At 66.9% G+C, this 16119-nt stretch overlaps 9 protein-coding genes across 9 annotated transcripts; 4 read left to right on the top strand and 5 right to left on the bottom strand.

The window, feature by feature from the left end:
* Positions 1-73: 73 nt before the first annotated feature.
* MICPUCDRAFT_52426 (transcriptional coactivator p15) lies at positions 74-1402 on the bottom strand (the record flags this gene model as incomplete). Its single annotated transcript, XM_003062688.1, has 1 exon — positions 74-1402. One exon carries the CDS (start codon positions 1400-1402, stop codon positions 74-76), a length of 1329 nt encoding a protein of 442 aa, XP_003062734.1.
* A 268-nt stretch (positions 1403-1670) lies between these two features.
* Positions 1671-2719, bottom strand: MICPUCDRAFT_5265 (uncharacterized protein; the record flags this gene model as incomplete). Its single annotated transcript, XM_003062689.1, has 3 exons — positions 1671-1923; positions 2074-2384; positions 2567-2719. Coding segments are annotated over 3 exons (717 nt in total), but the record flags the coding sequence as incomplete, so codon positions are not given.
* A 593-nt stretch (positions 2720-3312) lies between these two features.
* Positions 3313-4305, top strand: MICPUCDRAFT_29322 (uncharacterized protein). The gene is made up of 2 exons (XM_003062448.1): positions 3313-3513; positions 3846-4305. Exons 1-2 carry the CDS (start codon positions 3329-3331, stop codon positions 4114-4116), a joined length of 456 nt encoding a protein of 151 aa, XP_003062494.1. The 5' UTR covers positions 3313-3328; the 3' UTR covers positions 4117-4305.
* An 871-nt stretch (positions 4306-5176) lies between these two features.
* Positions 5177-6628, top strand: MICPUCDRAFT_52429 (uncharacterized protein; the record flags this gene model as incomplete). Its single annotated transcript, XM_003062449.1, has 1 exon — positions 5177-6628. One exon carries the CDS (start codon positions 5177-5179, stop codon positions 6626-6628), a length of 1452 nt encoding a protein of 483 aa, XP_003062495.1.
* A 95-nt stretch (positions 6629-6723) lies between these two features.
* MICPUCDRAFT_68817 (uncharacterized protein) lies at positions 6724-8243 on the bottom strand (the record flags this gene model as incomplete). The annotated part of the gene is made up of 3 exons (XM_003062690.1): positions 6724-7101; positions 7292-7546; positions 7731-8243. The coding sequence occupies 3 exons, from the start codon at positions 8241-8243 to the stop codon at positions 6724-6726; spliced, it is 1146 nt and encodes a 381-aa protein (XP_003062736.1).
* An 836-nt stretch (positions 8244-9079) lies between these two features.
* On the top strand, positions 9080-10778 carry MICPUCDRAFT_52431 (uncharacterized protein; the record flags this gene model as incomplete). The annotated part of the gene is made up of 2 exons (XM_003062450.1): positions 9080-9769; positions 9900-10778. 2 exons carry the CDS (start codon positions 9080-9082, stop codon positions 10776-10778), a joined length of 1569 nt encoding a protein of 522 aa, XP_003062496.1.
* A 201-nt stretch (positions 10779-10979) lies between these two features.
* MICPUCDRAFT_45888 (uncharacterized protein) lies at positions 10980-12032 on the bottom strand (the record flags this gene model as incomplete). The annotated part of the gene is made up of 1 exon (XM_003062691.1): positions 10980-12032. One exon carries the CDS (start codon positions 12030-12032, stop codon positions 11031-11033), a length of 1002 nt encoding a protein of 333 aa, XP_003062737.1. The 3' UTR covers positions 10980-11030.
* Positions 12033-12206: 174 nt separating this feature from the next.
* On the top strand, positions 12207-14697 carry MICPUCDRAFT_52433 (uncharacterized protein; the record flags this gene model as incomplete). Its single annotated transcript, XM_003062451.1, has 2 exons — positions 12207-13593; positions 13649-14697. The coding sequence occupies 2 exons, from the start codon at positions 12207-12209 to the stop codon at positions 14695-14697; spliced, it is 2436 nt and encodes an 811-aa protein (XP_003062497.1).
* Positions 14698-15465: 768 nt separating this feature from the next.
* On the bottom strand, positions 15466-16071 carry MICPUCDRAFT_21357 (uncharacterized protein; the record flags this gene model as incomplete). Its single annotated transcript, XM_003062692.1, has 1 exon — positions 15466-16071. A coding segment is annotated over one exon (606 nt), but the record flags the coding sequence as incomplete, so codon positions are not given.
* Between the last annotated feature and the right edge of the window lie 48 nt (positions 16072-16119).

A 16119-nucleotide genomic window follows, 5' to 3' on the forward strand; every position in this document is an offset into this window, starting at 1 on the left:
ATCGAGCGACAAAACGCGTTCCGTTCGTTCGTTCGTTCGTTCGTTCGTTCGTTCGTCCAATCGTCGGTCCCCCTCACGCGCCCCCCAGGGCCTCGTCCACCTTCCCCGCGTGCTTCACGACCTGCTCCCACTGCTCCGTCGGCATCGAGATCCCTTTCATCCCCGGCAGCCACTTCCCGTCCTTCTCGTAAAACTCCCTCACGCCGACCATCGTCGCGTTTCGAAACGTCCCCACCGTGACCCTTCGACTTCCGTTTGGGTTCAACTTCACGACGCACTCGTCCCCGCCCTGGGGATACGAACCGTCGCTCACCGCGGCGACGCGCGCGTTCACGCCCTGAATGCTATCCCGCAGGATGCTCCACTGCTCCGGCGCGAGCGAGATGCCCTTCTTCCCGGGAAGCCACTTGCCGTCTTTTTCGTAGTACTCGCGCAGGCTCACGTTTTTGCGTCCGCGGTACTCGCCGACGACGAGCCGCTTCTGCCTCGACAGCGCGCATATCTGCCCGTCGACGGCGTCCTTATCCGGCGGGGAGATCGACGACGGGGGGGGCGCCGCGGCGGTGGGCGCGGGCGCGGAAGACGGAACGTCAACCGGCGCGGGGGCGGCGGGAGGGGCGGCGGAGTTCGACCTCCACGTCGGCGCGCCGCCCGTCTCCGTCTTCGACGCTTTCCCCGCGCTCTGCAGCCGGTACAGCGCGCCGTTCACCGCGGACTTGTCGAGCTTCAGGAAACTCGCGAGCTCTTTCGCGGTGGATCCGTCCGGTTGGAGCGACAGCGCGACGAGGAGCTTCGACTCGTCGACCGCCGAGCTCGACGGTCTCGCGTCGGCGCCAGCTGTCGTCGTCGTCGTCGTCGCGGTCATCGTCGTCGTCGCCGTCGTCGCCGTCGCCGTCGCCGCCGTCGCGACGGGCGCGGGCGCGGCCCACTTGTCCCTCGCCGCGTTCATCCGCTCCTCCTTCGTCTTCGCCTTCTTCGGCTTCTCCGGAGCGTCGTCCTCGCCCTCGTCCGTCTCTTCGCCGTCCCACTCCGGTTCGTCGTCGCCGTTCCACTCGCCGTCGTCCTCCTCCTCCTCGTCGTCCACGACGAAGCCTTTCGCGGACGCCGGCCGCGAGCGCTTCCGCGCGTTCGGCGGGACCGCGCCCGCCGCCGCCGCCGCCGCCGCCGCGCCGCCGCCGCCTCCCGCCGCGGCCGCCGCCTTGTCGTCCGGCGCGGCGAGCAGGAACGCGTCGATCGCGCCTTGCACCGCGTTTCTCAGGTCCGATCCTTTCTCTCCGAGGAGCACGCCGAGGCGCGCTTCGACCATGTGCACGACCTGCCTCTCCGTGACAGCCTCGAGATCGAGCCCGGGGAGGAGCGCCGCGCACGCCTCGCGGACCTGCGCTTCCGTCGCGCTCGCCATGACGCGATCGAGCGAGCGCGTCGTGGTGTGTTGGACGCGTCGTCCGAGGACTTTAAACGTTCTGTTCGTGAAACGCGCGCGCGACAGCCAGGCGCAGGCGGCGCCAGCGGCAGACTGTGCGATTTTTCAACTCGAGCGCCGCCGCCGCCGCCGCGCGTCCTTCGCATTCGTACAACGAAAAAAATACCTACCCCCACTCTCTACCACCCGCGGCACCCCCACGGCACCCTCCTCCTCCTCGCTCGGCTCAGTTCCCGATCCCGTCCGTGCGCGTGGCCTCGCCGACTTCGACCCTCATGCGCTCGTACCACGGCTTCGCGTTCGTGTTCTCCATGGCGTCCGAGAACGTGTCGAACGTCTTCACCGCGCGCAAGACGCCGAACACCGCGAGGTCCGCGAGGTTGGGTTCGCTCCCGCCGCAGAACGCGTTCTTCGGGCCGACCGCGTTTTGCATCCAGTCGTCCAGGGCTTCGTACAGCGCGGCGCGCTCGTCCTCGATGCCGTGACGCTTCTTCAACACTCTAAACGGCGCGCGAGCGGCGGCGAACGATTTGATCGGTCAGAAGAATGCACGAAGAATCGCTGACGTGGACGAACGGGTGGTCGTGATTCGCTTCGCGTGAAGAGATAAGAGAGGAGATACATTCGCGCGGTGGGCGGGCGCATCGTACCTGTGAGATATGACGTACATGGACGCCGCGCCCGAGAGCGCGATGGCCTGACGCATGAACCAGTTGAAGTTCCCTCGCTCGGTGATGTAATCGAAGCTTCTCTGCGCTTCTTCCCAGGTTCTGTAAATGTTCGGCGTGACGACGTGGACGAAGCGGGAGTCGACCCAGGCGAACCACTCGTCCTCTTTCTTCGCGGCGGCGGAGCCCGGGCGGGGGCGGGCGCCGCGGCCGCGGAGACCCGCCTTTTTCATTCGCGTCTCCATCTCACGCATGATGACGGCGCTGTCGTTGATCTGCTCGCCGTCCACGATCTGGGTTGGGTCGGTGGTGGTGGGGGGTACGAGTATTAGGGGTATGAGGGGTATGAACGAGGGGTATTAGGGTTCGACGCGTGGAGCGGGAGCGAGGCGGAAGAAGAGGCGGGGATGAAAAAGAAAAGAAACAAGATTAACTGCGCTCGTCGCGTGATCGATCGCCTCTCCCGCGCGCGCACCACGATCGGAACCTTGCGGTACTCCTTGCTAAACCCCAGCTCGCTCTTCGTCAGCGGGTTCACCTCCACGACGTCGTACGCGATCCCGAGGAAGTCCAGCTGCGCTTTCACCTTGTTACAGAACGGACACACGTCGTACTGATACAGCGTCACCGAATCGAACGGGGACTTGTCCCTCGGCAGCGCCGCGCGCGTCGCCGAGATCGGCGACGCCGCGAGCCCGACGCCGTCCACCTCCGCGACGACGGCGGACGTGAACGCCGCCGCGGACGCGAGGCCGAGGACGGACCCGGTGTACGCGAGCGCGCGCGACGCGAACGTCGTCGCGGTCGTCGTCGTCGCGGGCGTCGTCGTCGCTGCCGTCGACGCGGCGGACGGAGGCGTCGACGCGGCGGCGTGCGACGCCATCGCGCGCGCGGTCGACGCGGCGGAGGAGGCGAACGACGACGACGACGACGACGCGGACGTCGCGCCGGACGCGCTCGCGCACGCGTTCGCGGCGCGGCGCCCGAAGGCGAGGGCGGCGTTGCGCATCATCGCGTCGACGAGCGAGCGGGGAAGGGCGAGCGACGGTCGATCTGCGACGGTGCGTCTGTCGCGCGACACGACGCAACGCTTCGTTCGCGTTCTCTACGATTTTCGCGGTCGGTCGGCGCTAGCGCCAAAGGCGCGTGTGGGTTTCAGTCGCTCGCCGGAGCGCGAATCGTGCCGCCTCGACGCGTCGACACCGCACTCAGTCGCGCGCACGAACGTCGTCGCGTCATGGCGCTCATCAACGCCCTCTCCTCGCTGTCCCTCGCGTCCGCGCCCCGCACGTCGGGCGTCGGGTTCAAGAAGTCCGTCGCGTCCTTCGTCGTCTCGCCCCCGAAGGTCTCCGGCTCGGCCAGCGCGCGCGGGGTTTTGCACATCTCGTGCAAGCAGAACAAAAAAGCCCGGGCGCTTCAGAGGTGCGACGCCCGCCGCGCCGTTCGAGCGTTCGCACGTTCGTTCGCGATGGCGTTTAGGTTTCATCGCATCCGCGAGACGTCGACGACGTCGTCGCCGCGGCGTCTCGCGCGTCGCGCGACGCGCGACCTCGCGCTCGCCGTCGCCGCGGACGGATAAAATAATTCGTTCGCGCGATAAAACAAAACCCAAAGCCCTACATCCCTATTAAACGACGCGGGACGGCGCGCGCGCCCCCTCCCCGCCGTCCGTCCGTCGCGTCTCCTCTGACGCGCGCTCTCCCCCTAAACCCCAAACCCTAAACCCTCTCAAACCCACCCTCTCAAAAAAACAGCGTCCAAGAGCGCTTGTATAACAAGGCGAGGAAGAGCGAGATCACGACGCGCATGAAGAAGGTGTTCGTCAAGGCGTCGGCGCTCAAGGAGGGCGCGTGCACGGAGGAGGACATCGGCGCGTTGGAGACGCTCATCTCCGAGGCGACGAAGGCGGTGGACAAGGCGGTGGCGAAGGGGGTGCTGCACAAGAACACGGGCGCGCGCAGGAAGGCGAGGATGTCCAAGTACAAGCACGAGCTTCGCAAGGAGAAGGGGCTCATGACCGCGTGATTTGATCGATCAGTATTTATTGCTTCTTCAGTGCGAATTCATTCGTTCACTTCGCGCAGCCGTGCTAGGCGGGGCGGACGGGGAGGAGGTCGCGCCGCTCGAGGGTGATTTTTTAGCGGAGGACCGCGTCGGCGTCGGCGCCGTCGCGGTCCTCTCGTCGTTGTGAATAATAAACGCGTAGGTTCATCGACGCGGGAACCCGCCGGCTGCCGCGACTGCTCCTTTTGTCGGTCCACTGCAGTGGTAACTGGCGCCCGGGGCGGGGTCATCAGCGATCGCTCGCTTCTGCGACCGCGACCGTGGCTTCTTCAGTTCTGTCATCAGTGTCTCCCCGCGCGCGCGCGGGCGCAACCGCTTTCGTTTCCCTCCTCCCTCTCCGCGCCGCCTTCGTCCGCGACCGTGAGCGCACTCGTGAACACGTTTTCAAGCTGAGGACCATCGCGCGCGCGACGCGAGCGCGCCGCGCGCGCCCGTCCGAAGATGCGAAGAATCACTCAAGCGCAAAATGCGAGTCGACGGCGCGAGCGCGAGCTGGAGGAGTCGGACGACGGCTGGACGGCGCCGCCGACGCGCGGGGAGGCACTCCGGGGTCAACACGCGCCGCCGCGCTCGCCGCGGCGGCGACGTCTCCGTTCTCACGCCTGATGAATGTATCGAAGAACGGAGATCTGACGAGGAGGGGCGTCGACTCGTCTCGTCTCGATCGCTCCTCCCTCCGTGCTGAAAGACCATTACACGATGGTTAACCTGAAGGCTTCTCGACGCCCGCGCGTCACGCGCTCGCTCGTTTCGTCGTCGTCGTCGTCGTCGCTCGCTCGCTCGCCCGCGCGCCCGCGCCGTCCCTCTCTAGCTCTCGCGTCGGTCGGTCCGGTACAGAGTCGTCGTCTAGTAGCTCGTGTTGACTGATGAAAGCAGAATTTATCATGCACAAACGACGCCTCCCCCGCGGTCGTCTCGCCATAGCTCCGCGCGCGCCGCCGGCGTCGAGGGCGTCTCGCGCTCCCCGCGTATGCCACGCGCGCTCCTCGCGTCGACGAGTGCGGCGCGCTCTTCCGTCGCGATGCGCGCGGCGGCGGCCGCCGCGGCGTCGCGAGCGCGAGCCGTCCGAGGGGCGCCGCCGTGTCGAACACGCCGTCGCGGATTTCTTCGCGCGAGCGCGCCGCCGTCGTCGTCGTCCTCCTCCTCCTCCTCCTCCGCGGACGCGGCCGCGGCTGTTGCGCCGAGCAAGGGCCCGCTGAAGAAGAGCGTCCCGGTCACCCCCGACGCGCTCGCGGCGTTCGCGGCGCTGCGACGAGAGATCTTCAGAGCGAACGACGCCGACGACGACGCGACGACGACGCCGTCGCCGTCGTCGTCGTCGTCCCTCGTCGAGACGACGCGCGCGGCGCTCGGAGGCCCGCTGCACGCGTCCCTCCGCGCGTTCGCGAGACGCCAGTGCGACGTCCTGGAGGCCGCGGCGGTCGACGTTTCATCTTCCGCCTCCTCCGTCGCCCCTCGAGAGGACGAGACCCTGGACGTGTTGTACCGCCACCGGCTGCTCCTCGTGCAAGCGCGGCGCGGGTACCGATGCAACGTCGACTCGCTCGTCCTCGCGTCGCACGTCTCTCGCGTCCTCGCGGAGGAGGAGGCGGCGGCGGCGGTGGCGGCGGAGGAGGAGAAGGAGGAATGCGAACCGTCGCGGAGGGAGAATATGGAACGTCGACCGACGCGGATCGCGGACCTCGGCGCGGGCGCCGGCGTCGTCGGCGTTTCCCTCCTCGCTTCGAACGCGTCCGCCGAGGTGCTCCTCGTCGAGAAGCAACCGCGCCTCGCGGGACGGTGCGCGCGGAACGCGATCGCGAACGGCGTGGACCGACGCGCGGTGACGATACGCGCTGACGTGGCGAATCTATGCGCTGACGTGTCGGACGGCGATTCGTCGTCGTCGTCGGCGGTCGCCGCCGCGTGGGCGGGGACGTGCGACGTCGTCGCGTGTAACCCGCCGTACTACCCGGCGGACGAGGGTAAGGCGCGAGGGACCGCGCCGGGGACGATCGAGCGCGAAGACGCGCACTACGAGCGCGGCGGCGGGACGTTTCGCGCGTTCGCCGCCGCGGGCGCGAGGCTTCTGCGGCGGGGGAAGGGAGAAGGAGAGGGGCCCGAGGGAGAGGAGAGGGGGAGGGAGAAGAGAACGAACGCCGCTTCGATGCACGTGATCTACCCCGCGGATCGTGTCCGCGACGCTTGGGACGCGGTCGACGCCGCCGGGCTGCGTAAGACGACGACGCGGTACGTATACCACGACGCGAAGGCGGAGGCGGACGGCGCGCCGACGCTCGCGCTGGTCGACGCGCGGTTTCCGGACGGGACGGAGGCGGCTTCGGAACTTCGTCGGGTGGCGCCGCCGCTGGTGTTGTACGCGGAAGGCGGAGCGTCGAGCGGCGGCGGCGGCGACGGGGTGATATACGCGCCCGAGATAGAGGCGTTCATAGCGTCGATAGGAGGCGCGGGGGTAGTAGACGGATATCGATGATCGACTAGAAGAGGCGAGCGACGCGCGAGAGACGATAGACTAACGTAAGGATTCGTCGTCAAATTACGTCGGCGCGTTCTCTCGCCGCCGTCTCATCACGCGTCCTTTTCTTCCTCCTCCTCCTCCTCCTCATCCTCCTCCGTCGCGTCCGGCCCCGGCTGCAGCGCGGACCCTTCCTCCCCCGGCTTCGGCACCCACAACCCAGCGTCCACCATCCGTCTCATGTGATGCCTGGCCTCGTCCATCGAGAGCCCGTTGACGAACTCCCGCAGCTTGTCCACGTCCCCAGACTCGAACGCGTCTTGCATCTCCTTCGGCAACGAGTCGAAGACTTCCACGGGGTCTAACCCGCCGGGGCCCAGCCGTTCTTCGCGCGGGACCTCGTCGATCGCGGCCGCCTGCGCGAGCGAGCTCTGCGCCGCGAACTTCTCCGCCTCCTCCTCGAGTTTCTTTTCCTTCGCGCGCTGTACGAGCTTAGGGTCGTTCCATACGAGCGAACGTCGGGGTGGAGTTCAAAGGCGTCAGGTGGAGTTGAAAGGCATCTAGGGCGGGGATTGAAACCGTGGGACCCTGGGCGGAGAGAGACGACGGCAAAAGTCCTTAAGGATCGGCGTTCACCACGCGAACGCGGTCGTATGGGGACCAGTGTGAGATAGAACGCACCTTATCGACGTAATCGTCGAGGCTCTTGTGGTACTCCGTCAGCACCTCCGGGTGCGTCGCGAGCCTCGTGAAGAACGGGCGCGCCGCGTCCTTCATCGTCTTCCCCCCCGCCTCCGCGAAGTCTAGCACGCACTTCAGCGCGTACCCAACCTTCGCGGCGATTCGCATCTCGTCGCGCTTGCCGTCCATCTCCAGGAAGAGACACTTCAGAAGCATCCATCCCATGCTGTGCTCCGTGAGCAGATGCGTTCGAAGCTGAGGGCGATTCCATACAAGCGAACGTCGGGGTGGAGTTCGTAGGCGTCAGTTGGAGTTGAAAGGCGTCGATGGCGGGGATTGAAAGCGAGGGGTGGGCGGAGAGACGCGCCGGGCAAAGTCCTTAAGGATCGGCGTTCACCACGCGAACGCGGTCGTATGGGGACCAGTGTATAGAACGCGCCTGAAAGTGCTCCGCCATGTCCGCGTAATCGTTGAAGTTCGCGCGCGCCACCTCCTCGAGCTGCTCGCCGTACTTCTTCACGTACGGCTCGTACTCCAACTCCTCCTCGCCCTCGTCCGCGACGCACGCGGCGCCGACGAGCGAGCGGTCGAACGTGTTCGAGACGTGGCACCATTCCTCCGCGTTGAACTTCCGCTCTCTCTCCTCCGCGTCGATCGCCGCTCTCGCGGCGTCGTGCTTCTCCTGCGCCGCCCTCGTCGCCAGCTCTTGCTCCTCCGTCAGCGGCGCGTCCCCGGCGTCGTGCTTGACGGCGGCGATCGTCTTCAGCGCGTCCTTCATCTCGCCCATCAGCGATTGGATCTTCTGGTTCTTCTCCTCCGTCTTTTGCTCGTGCGACTGCCGCTTGATCCGCCGCAGCGTGTTCGCCTCGATGAACTGCGCGCCCGGGTGGTCGTCCTCGTCGTCCGAGAGCTCGAGCTTGTCCCACTTGCTGTAATCGAACCCGCCGCCCATGGTCGCGAACGGTGGCGCTTCGGTCGTGCGGCGCGCGCGGGCGGACTACGAGGGGCGAAGGAGGACGATCGAAGGAGGACGAAGCGTCGAAGAAGGATTTTGTTCCTGATCGATGTACACGTACTCTCATCGCACTAAATGCCCATACGAAATAACCGTACTACATGTATTTTTACTCTATGGGTTTTTAGTATGAGTACTCGTGAAACCGACGCGACGGCGTTTCCGACACCACGGCGAAATCTGCGATGTTGACGGGCGCTGCGGGGGTCGCGACGCGCCGCACACGTCGCCGCGCACCGACGCCGCGCCCACCATGGTGTCACTCGACGTGAACGCGCTCCCGAAGCTGCCGGGGTACAGCTTCGTCGATCCTCGGGTGCGCGCGCGCGGAGCGACCCTCGGCGATCGCGCGCGTCTTCGCGCGTCCGCGGCTCGTTCCCCCGTTCCGAGAGATTAGACGTCGCGACCGGTGGAGCCGTCCACCTGACGCGCGTTCGCCCCCCTCCTCCCCCCGCGCTCCCGCAGATTCCCCCGAAGATGATCCCGCAGACGCTCGCGTACAAGAACGGCACGATCCGCGTCGCGGGGCTCCCGGAGCAGGCGCACCCGGCGCGGCCGCGCACCGAGCGCATGGAGGTCGACGCGGAGATCGAGGCACGTCGCCGTCTCGTTCGCTTTTTTCGCATTATAAAGCTGGCGTTCCGCGCGTCATCGTTCATCACTTCCTTCCTTCCTTCCTCCCGCGACAACCCAACCCCTCGCGCCGACGCCAACCCGCCGACGCCAACCCTCCAAATCTCTCCTCCAAATCCCTCCAGGCGGAAGTGCGCCCGATGACCCAACGCACCGCGGGCTTCACCGCGACGACCAAAGCCAAGCGCGACGTCGCCGTCGACCCGCAAAACAAACCGCCGCCGCCGCCGGGCGCGCCCGCGGTCGCCGCGCTCGGCGACATGCACCTCGGCGACGGCAGCAGCATCCCGGTGTGGGTCGCGTACGACGCGCAGCAGCTCGCGTACGCGGCGTACTTCGTCGAGCCCAGCGTCGACGGCCGCGAGCGCGTGCGATCGTGCGCGATTCGATTCTACCTCGAAGACGGCACCGTGGACGTGTGCGAACCGAGGGTGGACAACAGCGGGCTGGACCAAGGGAAGCTCCTGAAGCGTCACCGCGCGGTCGCGAGCGACGGGCGCGACCTCACGTTTCACCACCTCCGCGTCGGCGAGCCCGTCGTGATTTACGGACGCGAGTACAACGTCACGGCGTGCGACGATTTCACGCGCGAGTTTCTCGCGCGCGAGGGCGTCGTCCTCGCGCCGAACACGGAGATCCCCGACGGGCTGATCGACGAGGGCCCGAGCGTGCTCGGCACGATCGGCATGGGTCTCCGTGGCGTCGGCGGGAAGCGCGTGTTCGAAGACGCGAACGCGAACGCGTCGCCGCTGGGCGTCGTCGTCGCCGGCGCGGCGGCGGAGACTAAGGCGCGTTCTATACACTGGTCCCCATACGACCGCGTTGGCGTGGTGAACGCCGATCCTTAAGGACTTTCGCCGTCGTTTCTCTCCGCCCACCCCACGCTTTCAATACCCGTCCTCGACGCCTTTCAACTCCACCTGACGCCTTTCAACTCCACCCCGACGTTCGCTTGTATAGAACGGCCCGAAGAAGGACCGGTTCGACCGACGCGTGCTGCGATTCTTCTGCGCGTGGGACGACCGCGCGAACGAGGGCGGCGCGCTGGTGCGATACACCCTGAACTACTACCTCAGCGACGGCACGATCGAGGTGTTGGAGTCCACGGGGATTCACAACCGCGGGCGCGACCCGTTCCCGAAGATGCTCGCGCGGTCGATGCTCCCGTCTGGCGGCGGGTTCGCCGTCGGTCCCCCCGGCGGCGGCGCCAACGGCGCCGGCGGCTACGTCACCGTCGACGACTTGCGCGTCGGCGGCGTCGTCGGCGTGTACGGCCGCGATTTGACCGTCTACGACGTGGACGAGTTCACGCGGGGGTATTTCGTCAAGGAAAAGGGCAGGACGCTCGCGGAGATGGCGCCGCGGGCGGTTGACGACGGCGCTCGCGCGAGGAAAGTCGCGCCCGTGCCGCCGCACGACGGCATCGGCAGCGAGGAGGATTCCCTCCGCAACTGCGTGTCGCTGGTCCCGCGACGTCCGCCGAAGGATGTGATAAACTTTGAGAAGAACGACGGGCGGACGCTGACGTTTACCGCCGCGCACCCGCCCGCCCCCGGGACGTTATCCGTGGACGTCGACCGACGCTTCGTCATCACGTACTACCTCGTCGACGGCACCGTCTCGGTGTACGAGCCGCCGATGAAGAACAGCGGGCACGTCGGCGGGAAGTTCCTCGAGCGGACGTTCGAACCGGTGAAGAAGCCCGGGAGCAAGACGACGGCGTACGGCGCGCGGGACTTTTACGTCGGGAACACGCTCGTCATCAACTCGTTCGCGTTTACGTTGCTCGCGACGGACGCGGCGACGGAGAAGGAACTCAAGGCGCTCGGGTTGGCGTGAGGTGATGTGAACCCGCGAGATGATGTGATGGGCGAGTCCGAAGAGCCGCCGCGCCGAGGACTGGACCGTTAGGGCGACGCGACGCGACGCGACGCGATGCGACGACGAGTGCGAGTGCGAGTTTTCGCCCGCCTGTACATATCGTCGTCCGCGATGCGCGATGGGAGGGAACACAGAGATCGCGATGATGTAAATTATGCATGCTCAACCGACGAAGGTTTATTAACGAAATGGACGCCGCCGACTTCGACTTCAACTCGCGCGCGTCACAGCCTCGACCGCCCTCGCACCAAACCGGCGAGCCGCCCCGTGATGATTTCCTCCGCCTCTGCGACCATCCTCTTCACTAACGCGTCGCACGAAGGGACGTCGTCGATCAGCCCCATGACGATCCCCGCGCTCCACACGCTGCTGTCGGGGTCGCCGCTCTCCTGAAAACTCTTCCGGTAATTCTCCCCGCTCACGAATCGCCTCGATCTTCCCCGGGTTTCTCTTCTCGATCTCCCGCACCTCCGTCGTCACCCTGTTCTTAAACACGCGCTCCGTGTTCCCGACGCTCTGCATCACGAGCGTCGTGCTCCGCTCGTCGCCCTTCACGAGCGCGCGCTTGATTCCGTCGTGGATGGGCGCCTCGGTCGTCGCCATGAACCGCGTGCCGCAGTTCACGCCCTCCGCGCCGAGCGCGAGCGCCGCCGCGAGCTGGCTCCCGGTGCCGACGCCGCCGCTCGCGACGAACGGGATCGTCAACTTCTTCGCCGCCTTGGCGAGCAGCACATAGTTCCCGACGTCGTCCTCGCCGGGGTGCCCCGCGCACTCGAACCCGTCCATGCTTATGCAGTCCGCGCCGAGCCTCTCGGCGGTCAGCGCGTGTTTGATCGCGACGCACTTGTGTATCACGAGTATTCCGTGTTTTTTGAAGAACGTGATCCACTCCGCCGGGTTCCGCCCCGCGGTCTCCACGACCGGCACCTTCTCCTCCACGATCACGCGCGCGTACGCGCCGTAGTCCGGCGGCGCGAGCGACGGCAGGAGCGTCAGGTTCACCGCGAACGGCTTCGACGTGAGCGCGCGGACGCGTCGGATCTCAGCGCGCAGATCCTCCGGAGATTTCTGCGTGAGCGCCGTGACCGTGCCTAAACCGCCCGCGTTCGACACCGCGGCGGCGAGGACCGCGTACCCGACGTAGTGCATCCCGCCCTGGATGATCGGGTGCTCGATCCCGAGAAGGCGCGTCACGCGCGTGTCGAGGACCATGTCTCGTCTGTCGCGCGAGGCGAGGCGAGGCGAGGCGAGGCGAGGCGCGCGCGGGAGACGAATGGATAACCTCGACAGATGCGTTTATTCCGAGACGTCGATGAACGACGAACGCGCGCGGTGCCGAGATTGACGCACTTCCGCCGCCGCGGGGGTCGGGGGTCTCCCTCCGGGATGGACGACGACGACGAGGCCGACGCGATCGCCGCGGCGACGCGCGCGCTCGAGTCGCGCGTCTTCGTCGTCGCGCGCGAGCGCGTCGACGGCGGCGGCGAGGACGCGCGCGGGGCGGCCGCGACCGCCGCCGCGGTCGCGTCGCGACTCCATCTCCATCGCGACGACTCGTCGAGCTCGAGATCGGTCGTCCTGTGTCGCTCCACCGCGACGTATCGCGCGCTCGCGCGACGCGTCCCGCGCGAGGGCGAGCGGTGCGCGGACGTCGGCAGCGCGCACGGCGACGCGACCGCCGCGCTGGCGGCCGCGGTCGGTGACGCGTCGCTCGTCGTCGGCGTCGACGTCAGCGCCGCGTTCGTGGAGCTGTCGCGGTCGAGGCATCCAACGATCCGCTTCGAGCGCCTAGACGCGCTCGAGGACCCCGCGCTCCTCGCGCGGCATCTCGCCGGCGCGGCGTGCGTCTTCGTCGACATCGGAGGCGTGCGACCCGCGGAGGCGCTCGTGCGGCTGCTGCCGTCCATCGCGAAGTCCGCGGATCCGAGGGTCGTGGTCGTGAAATGCGAAGCGCTGTACGACGAAGCCGTCGCGGTCGCGGCCGCCGCGCCGCACCCTGATGACGTGAAATGCGAAGCGCTGTACGACGAAGCCGTCGCGGTCGTGGCAGCCGCGCCGCACCCTGATGACGCGCTCAACGAACGCCCCCTCCCGATGCGTTTCTGGAACGATGTCTGCGTCAGGGAGACGAAGAACGTCCGCGCGAGGAGCGCGTTCAAGAGGACGCACGAGGCCAAGTCCGCGGCGCCCGCCGCGCCGGGCGTCTTCGACCGGTACCCGCTGAAGTACCCCCCGAGGTTCGTGACGAGCGCCGCCGACGGCGTAACGCGCGAGGCGTGCCGCTTTCATAACTACTCGAAGCAAGGATGCCTGAAGCGCATTCGCGGCGACGCGTGCCCGCACGACCACGAGCGATGCCACTGGTGCGGAGAGGCGGGGCACGTCGCGAGCGCGTGCGACGACGCGAGACGCGCGCGGGACCGAGCCGTCGTCAGCGAAGGGCTCGCCCCGGGCGCGGCGCCGATTCGCGACCCGAACGACGGCACCGCGGGCGTTACTAGTAGGGCTGCTATCACGTCGGGCGATGGCGATGCCGTCGACGACGACGACGGGTACGTGTACGTCGCGGGGGGGCGCAACCGCGGGCGGACGGTCGGCGTCACGGAGCGTTATTCCATCGCGCGCGGCCGATGGGAGCGGGGGCCGCACATGGAGCACCCGAGGGGGTCGCACGCGCTCGCGGCGTGCGGGGGGGTCGTCTACGCCGTCGCTGGCGGCGGGGTCAAGTCGGTGCGCGTTCGTTGGTTTGGTTTCTCCATTCACGCGTTCACCCGTTCGTCTTTTGGTTTCAAACGCGACCGTTCAACCCATCGACTGACCGCGCGTAGTACTACGTACTTCCTCTACTACACTACAGAACCTCGGCTGCGCGGAGGCGCTGCGCGCGGTCGCATCGACGACCGACCACCCCCCCGACGCCCCCGACCGGCCGCGCTGGACCCCCGCCGGCAGCGTGCGCGTGCCGAGGCACGCGGTCGCGGGGTGCAGCGTCGGCGACTGGGGCGTGTGCGCGACGGGCGGGTGGGCGAACGGCGACGCGTGCGTCGGCGCCGTGGATTTTCTGGATCTCCGGGATACGTCCTCGTCGTCGTCGTCGTACACGTGGCGGTCTCTCGCGCCTCTCAACACGCCACGTAAGCTCCACGCCGCCGCGGGGTTATCCGATGGGCGCGTCTACGTGTTCGGAGGCAGAGTCAGCGACGACGCGCGGGTCGGACCCACGTCCTCCGCGGAGGCGTACGACCCGGCGGCGGACGAGTGGAGGTACGCGCGGGATCTGCCCACTGGCGCGTGCGCGTGCGCGTGCGTGGACGAGGACGACGTCGTGTACGTGCTGACGTGGGGCGCGGATAAGGAAGGCGGCGGCGGCGGCGGCGGCGGCGGCAAGGGGGGCTTGGGCGCGGTGAAGGAGGTGAGTAAGAACCGAGCGGAGAAGAATCGGAGGAAGGCGGAGAAGGCTGCGGCGAAAGCGGCGGCGGCGGCGGAGGGCGGCGGCGGCGATCGCGACGCGGCGCCGCAGCCCGTCCCCGCGGCGACGGAACTCGAAATGCCGCGGGCGAAAGCCGCGCCCGCGACGACAGAAACCGGCGCGTTGTGGCGGTACGATACCGCCGAGGACGCGTACGCGTTGATATCGCCGCTGCCGCTGCCGGAGTGGTACGGGTTCGCGTGCGCCGCGAAAGGGGGACGCGTGTACGCGATCGGCGGGAGCACGGTCGGGAGATGGACCGGCGCGGCGTTTCGTATCGACGTTCGCGGATGGATTAGAGACAGTAGCGAAACGCCCGCGTGGGAGGCGTTACCGGACATGAAGATGGTCCGTCGGCGCGCCGCGGCGGCGGCGGTGGACGCGTGGAGCGATGAGCGGCGAGTTTAGAATTTAGAAACGACTGCGCGTGCACACGAAAACTATCGCGAGTATAAAACGCTGATGAATCGCGCGTCGCGTCGTTCGTTCGTTCGTTCGTTCGTTCGTTCATTACATGCGCGTAATTCGTGGTGCTGTCGTGATTGCTGTCGTAGTTCAGGCCGACGCTTCTTCCTCCTTCGCAACTTTTTCGCGAAGCGCCCCGAAAAATCCGGGAGGAAACATGTGCACGACGCGCGCGCACGTTTCTTTGTGCGGCGGATCGCCGCGGTTCCAGTCGCGCTGCTGGCACCGCTTGTCGCAGTACCGCACGCCGCGGCACAGCTTGCATCCCCAGCGAGCGTCGGTCCTGCCACACGTGACGCACGCGCGAAGTTTCACGAGCTCCTCGGCGACGGCAGCGTTGTCCGGGTAGTAAATTTCGGCAACTTTGAACATCTCCTTGGCCAACCGAAGGTTCTTCTCGAGTCCGCACCTTCCGTGGAGGAAGCAACGCGCGAGATTATCAAATTTACCACACGCATCGTGGTCGGGAAGAGGTCCAGAGACGTAGCGCTCCACAGCCTCGTCGGTCATCTGCAACCCGGAGAGTTCCATGGCATCGAGAAGCGTTTTTTTTTTTGCGGCGTGGACGTAGTTGAGAAGATCCACGTCTTTTTTGTCACCCCTCTCTGCCACGGCATTCCTGAGCCATTTCTCTTGAAGCACAAAGTTGGTATCATCAAGCACAGCAGTGCGATTCAGCGAATGTTCCAAATCTTCCGTGGTATGTCTTGTCAGTGTATTCTTCGCGACTTCGTGTCCCAGCGCGGCGGCTTTCTCCCACCACTCCCGCGCCTTCGACGAGTCGGGCCGCACGCCTTTGCCGTGGTAGTACATATCCCCGATGTTGCACATTGCATTCGCTACGCCTTGCGCCGCGGCTTTCTCGTACCACGTCATCGCCTCTTCGTACTCGAGCGTCACGTCGGCGAGATAAGCCCCGTAGTTGCATTGGGATGGAGCATGACCCTTACACGCGGCCCTCCGCCACCACTCAGCTGCCGTCGTTATGTTTTGCTCGACGCCCTCGCCTTCTTTGTAGAGAAAGCCGAGGCTGTACATGGCGCTGGTGTGACCCTGCGCCGCGGCTCTCTCGTACCACTTCAACGCGGCGTCGTGATCACCTTCTGTGTTGTATCCGAAGCCGAGAAATCTCTGCGCGTCAGCGTTCCCCAGCTCCGCGCCCTTCTCGAGCCACTGACGTGCGAGGTCGTCGTTTTTCTCCACGCCGCCGGTCCCGTTGAGGTAGTGCTCGGCGATCGCGTACGCCGCCTCCCCGCACCCGCTTTTCGCCGTCTTCGCGAGATCGCGGAGCTTCCGCGGCAGCTTCACCTTCGGCATCGCGACGTGCGGCGGCGCGAGGAAAAGCGCCGCGCGAAGCAGCCGTCG

This window comes from Micromonas pusilla, assembly GCF_000151265.4.
Source record: "Micromonas pusilla CCMP1545 genomic scaffold MICPUCscaffold_12, whole genome shotgun sequence".
Classification (NCBI taxonomy): Eukaryota; Viridiplantae; Chlorophyta; class Mamiellophyceae; order Mamiellales; family Mamiellaceae; genus Micromonas; species Micromonas pusilla.

Excerpts from the sequence above, each read along its gene's own strand:
- MICPUCDRAFT_29322 (XM_003062448.1), top strand. The coding sequence starts at position 3,329 with ATGGCGCTCATCAACGCCCTCTCCTCGCTGTCCCTCGCGTCCGCGCCC. Across the intron at positions 3,514-3,845 it reads AAAGCCCGGGCGCTTCAGAG|CGTCCAAGAGCGCTTGTATA; the intron begins GTGCGACGCCCG and ends TCAAAAAAACAG.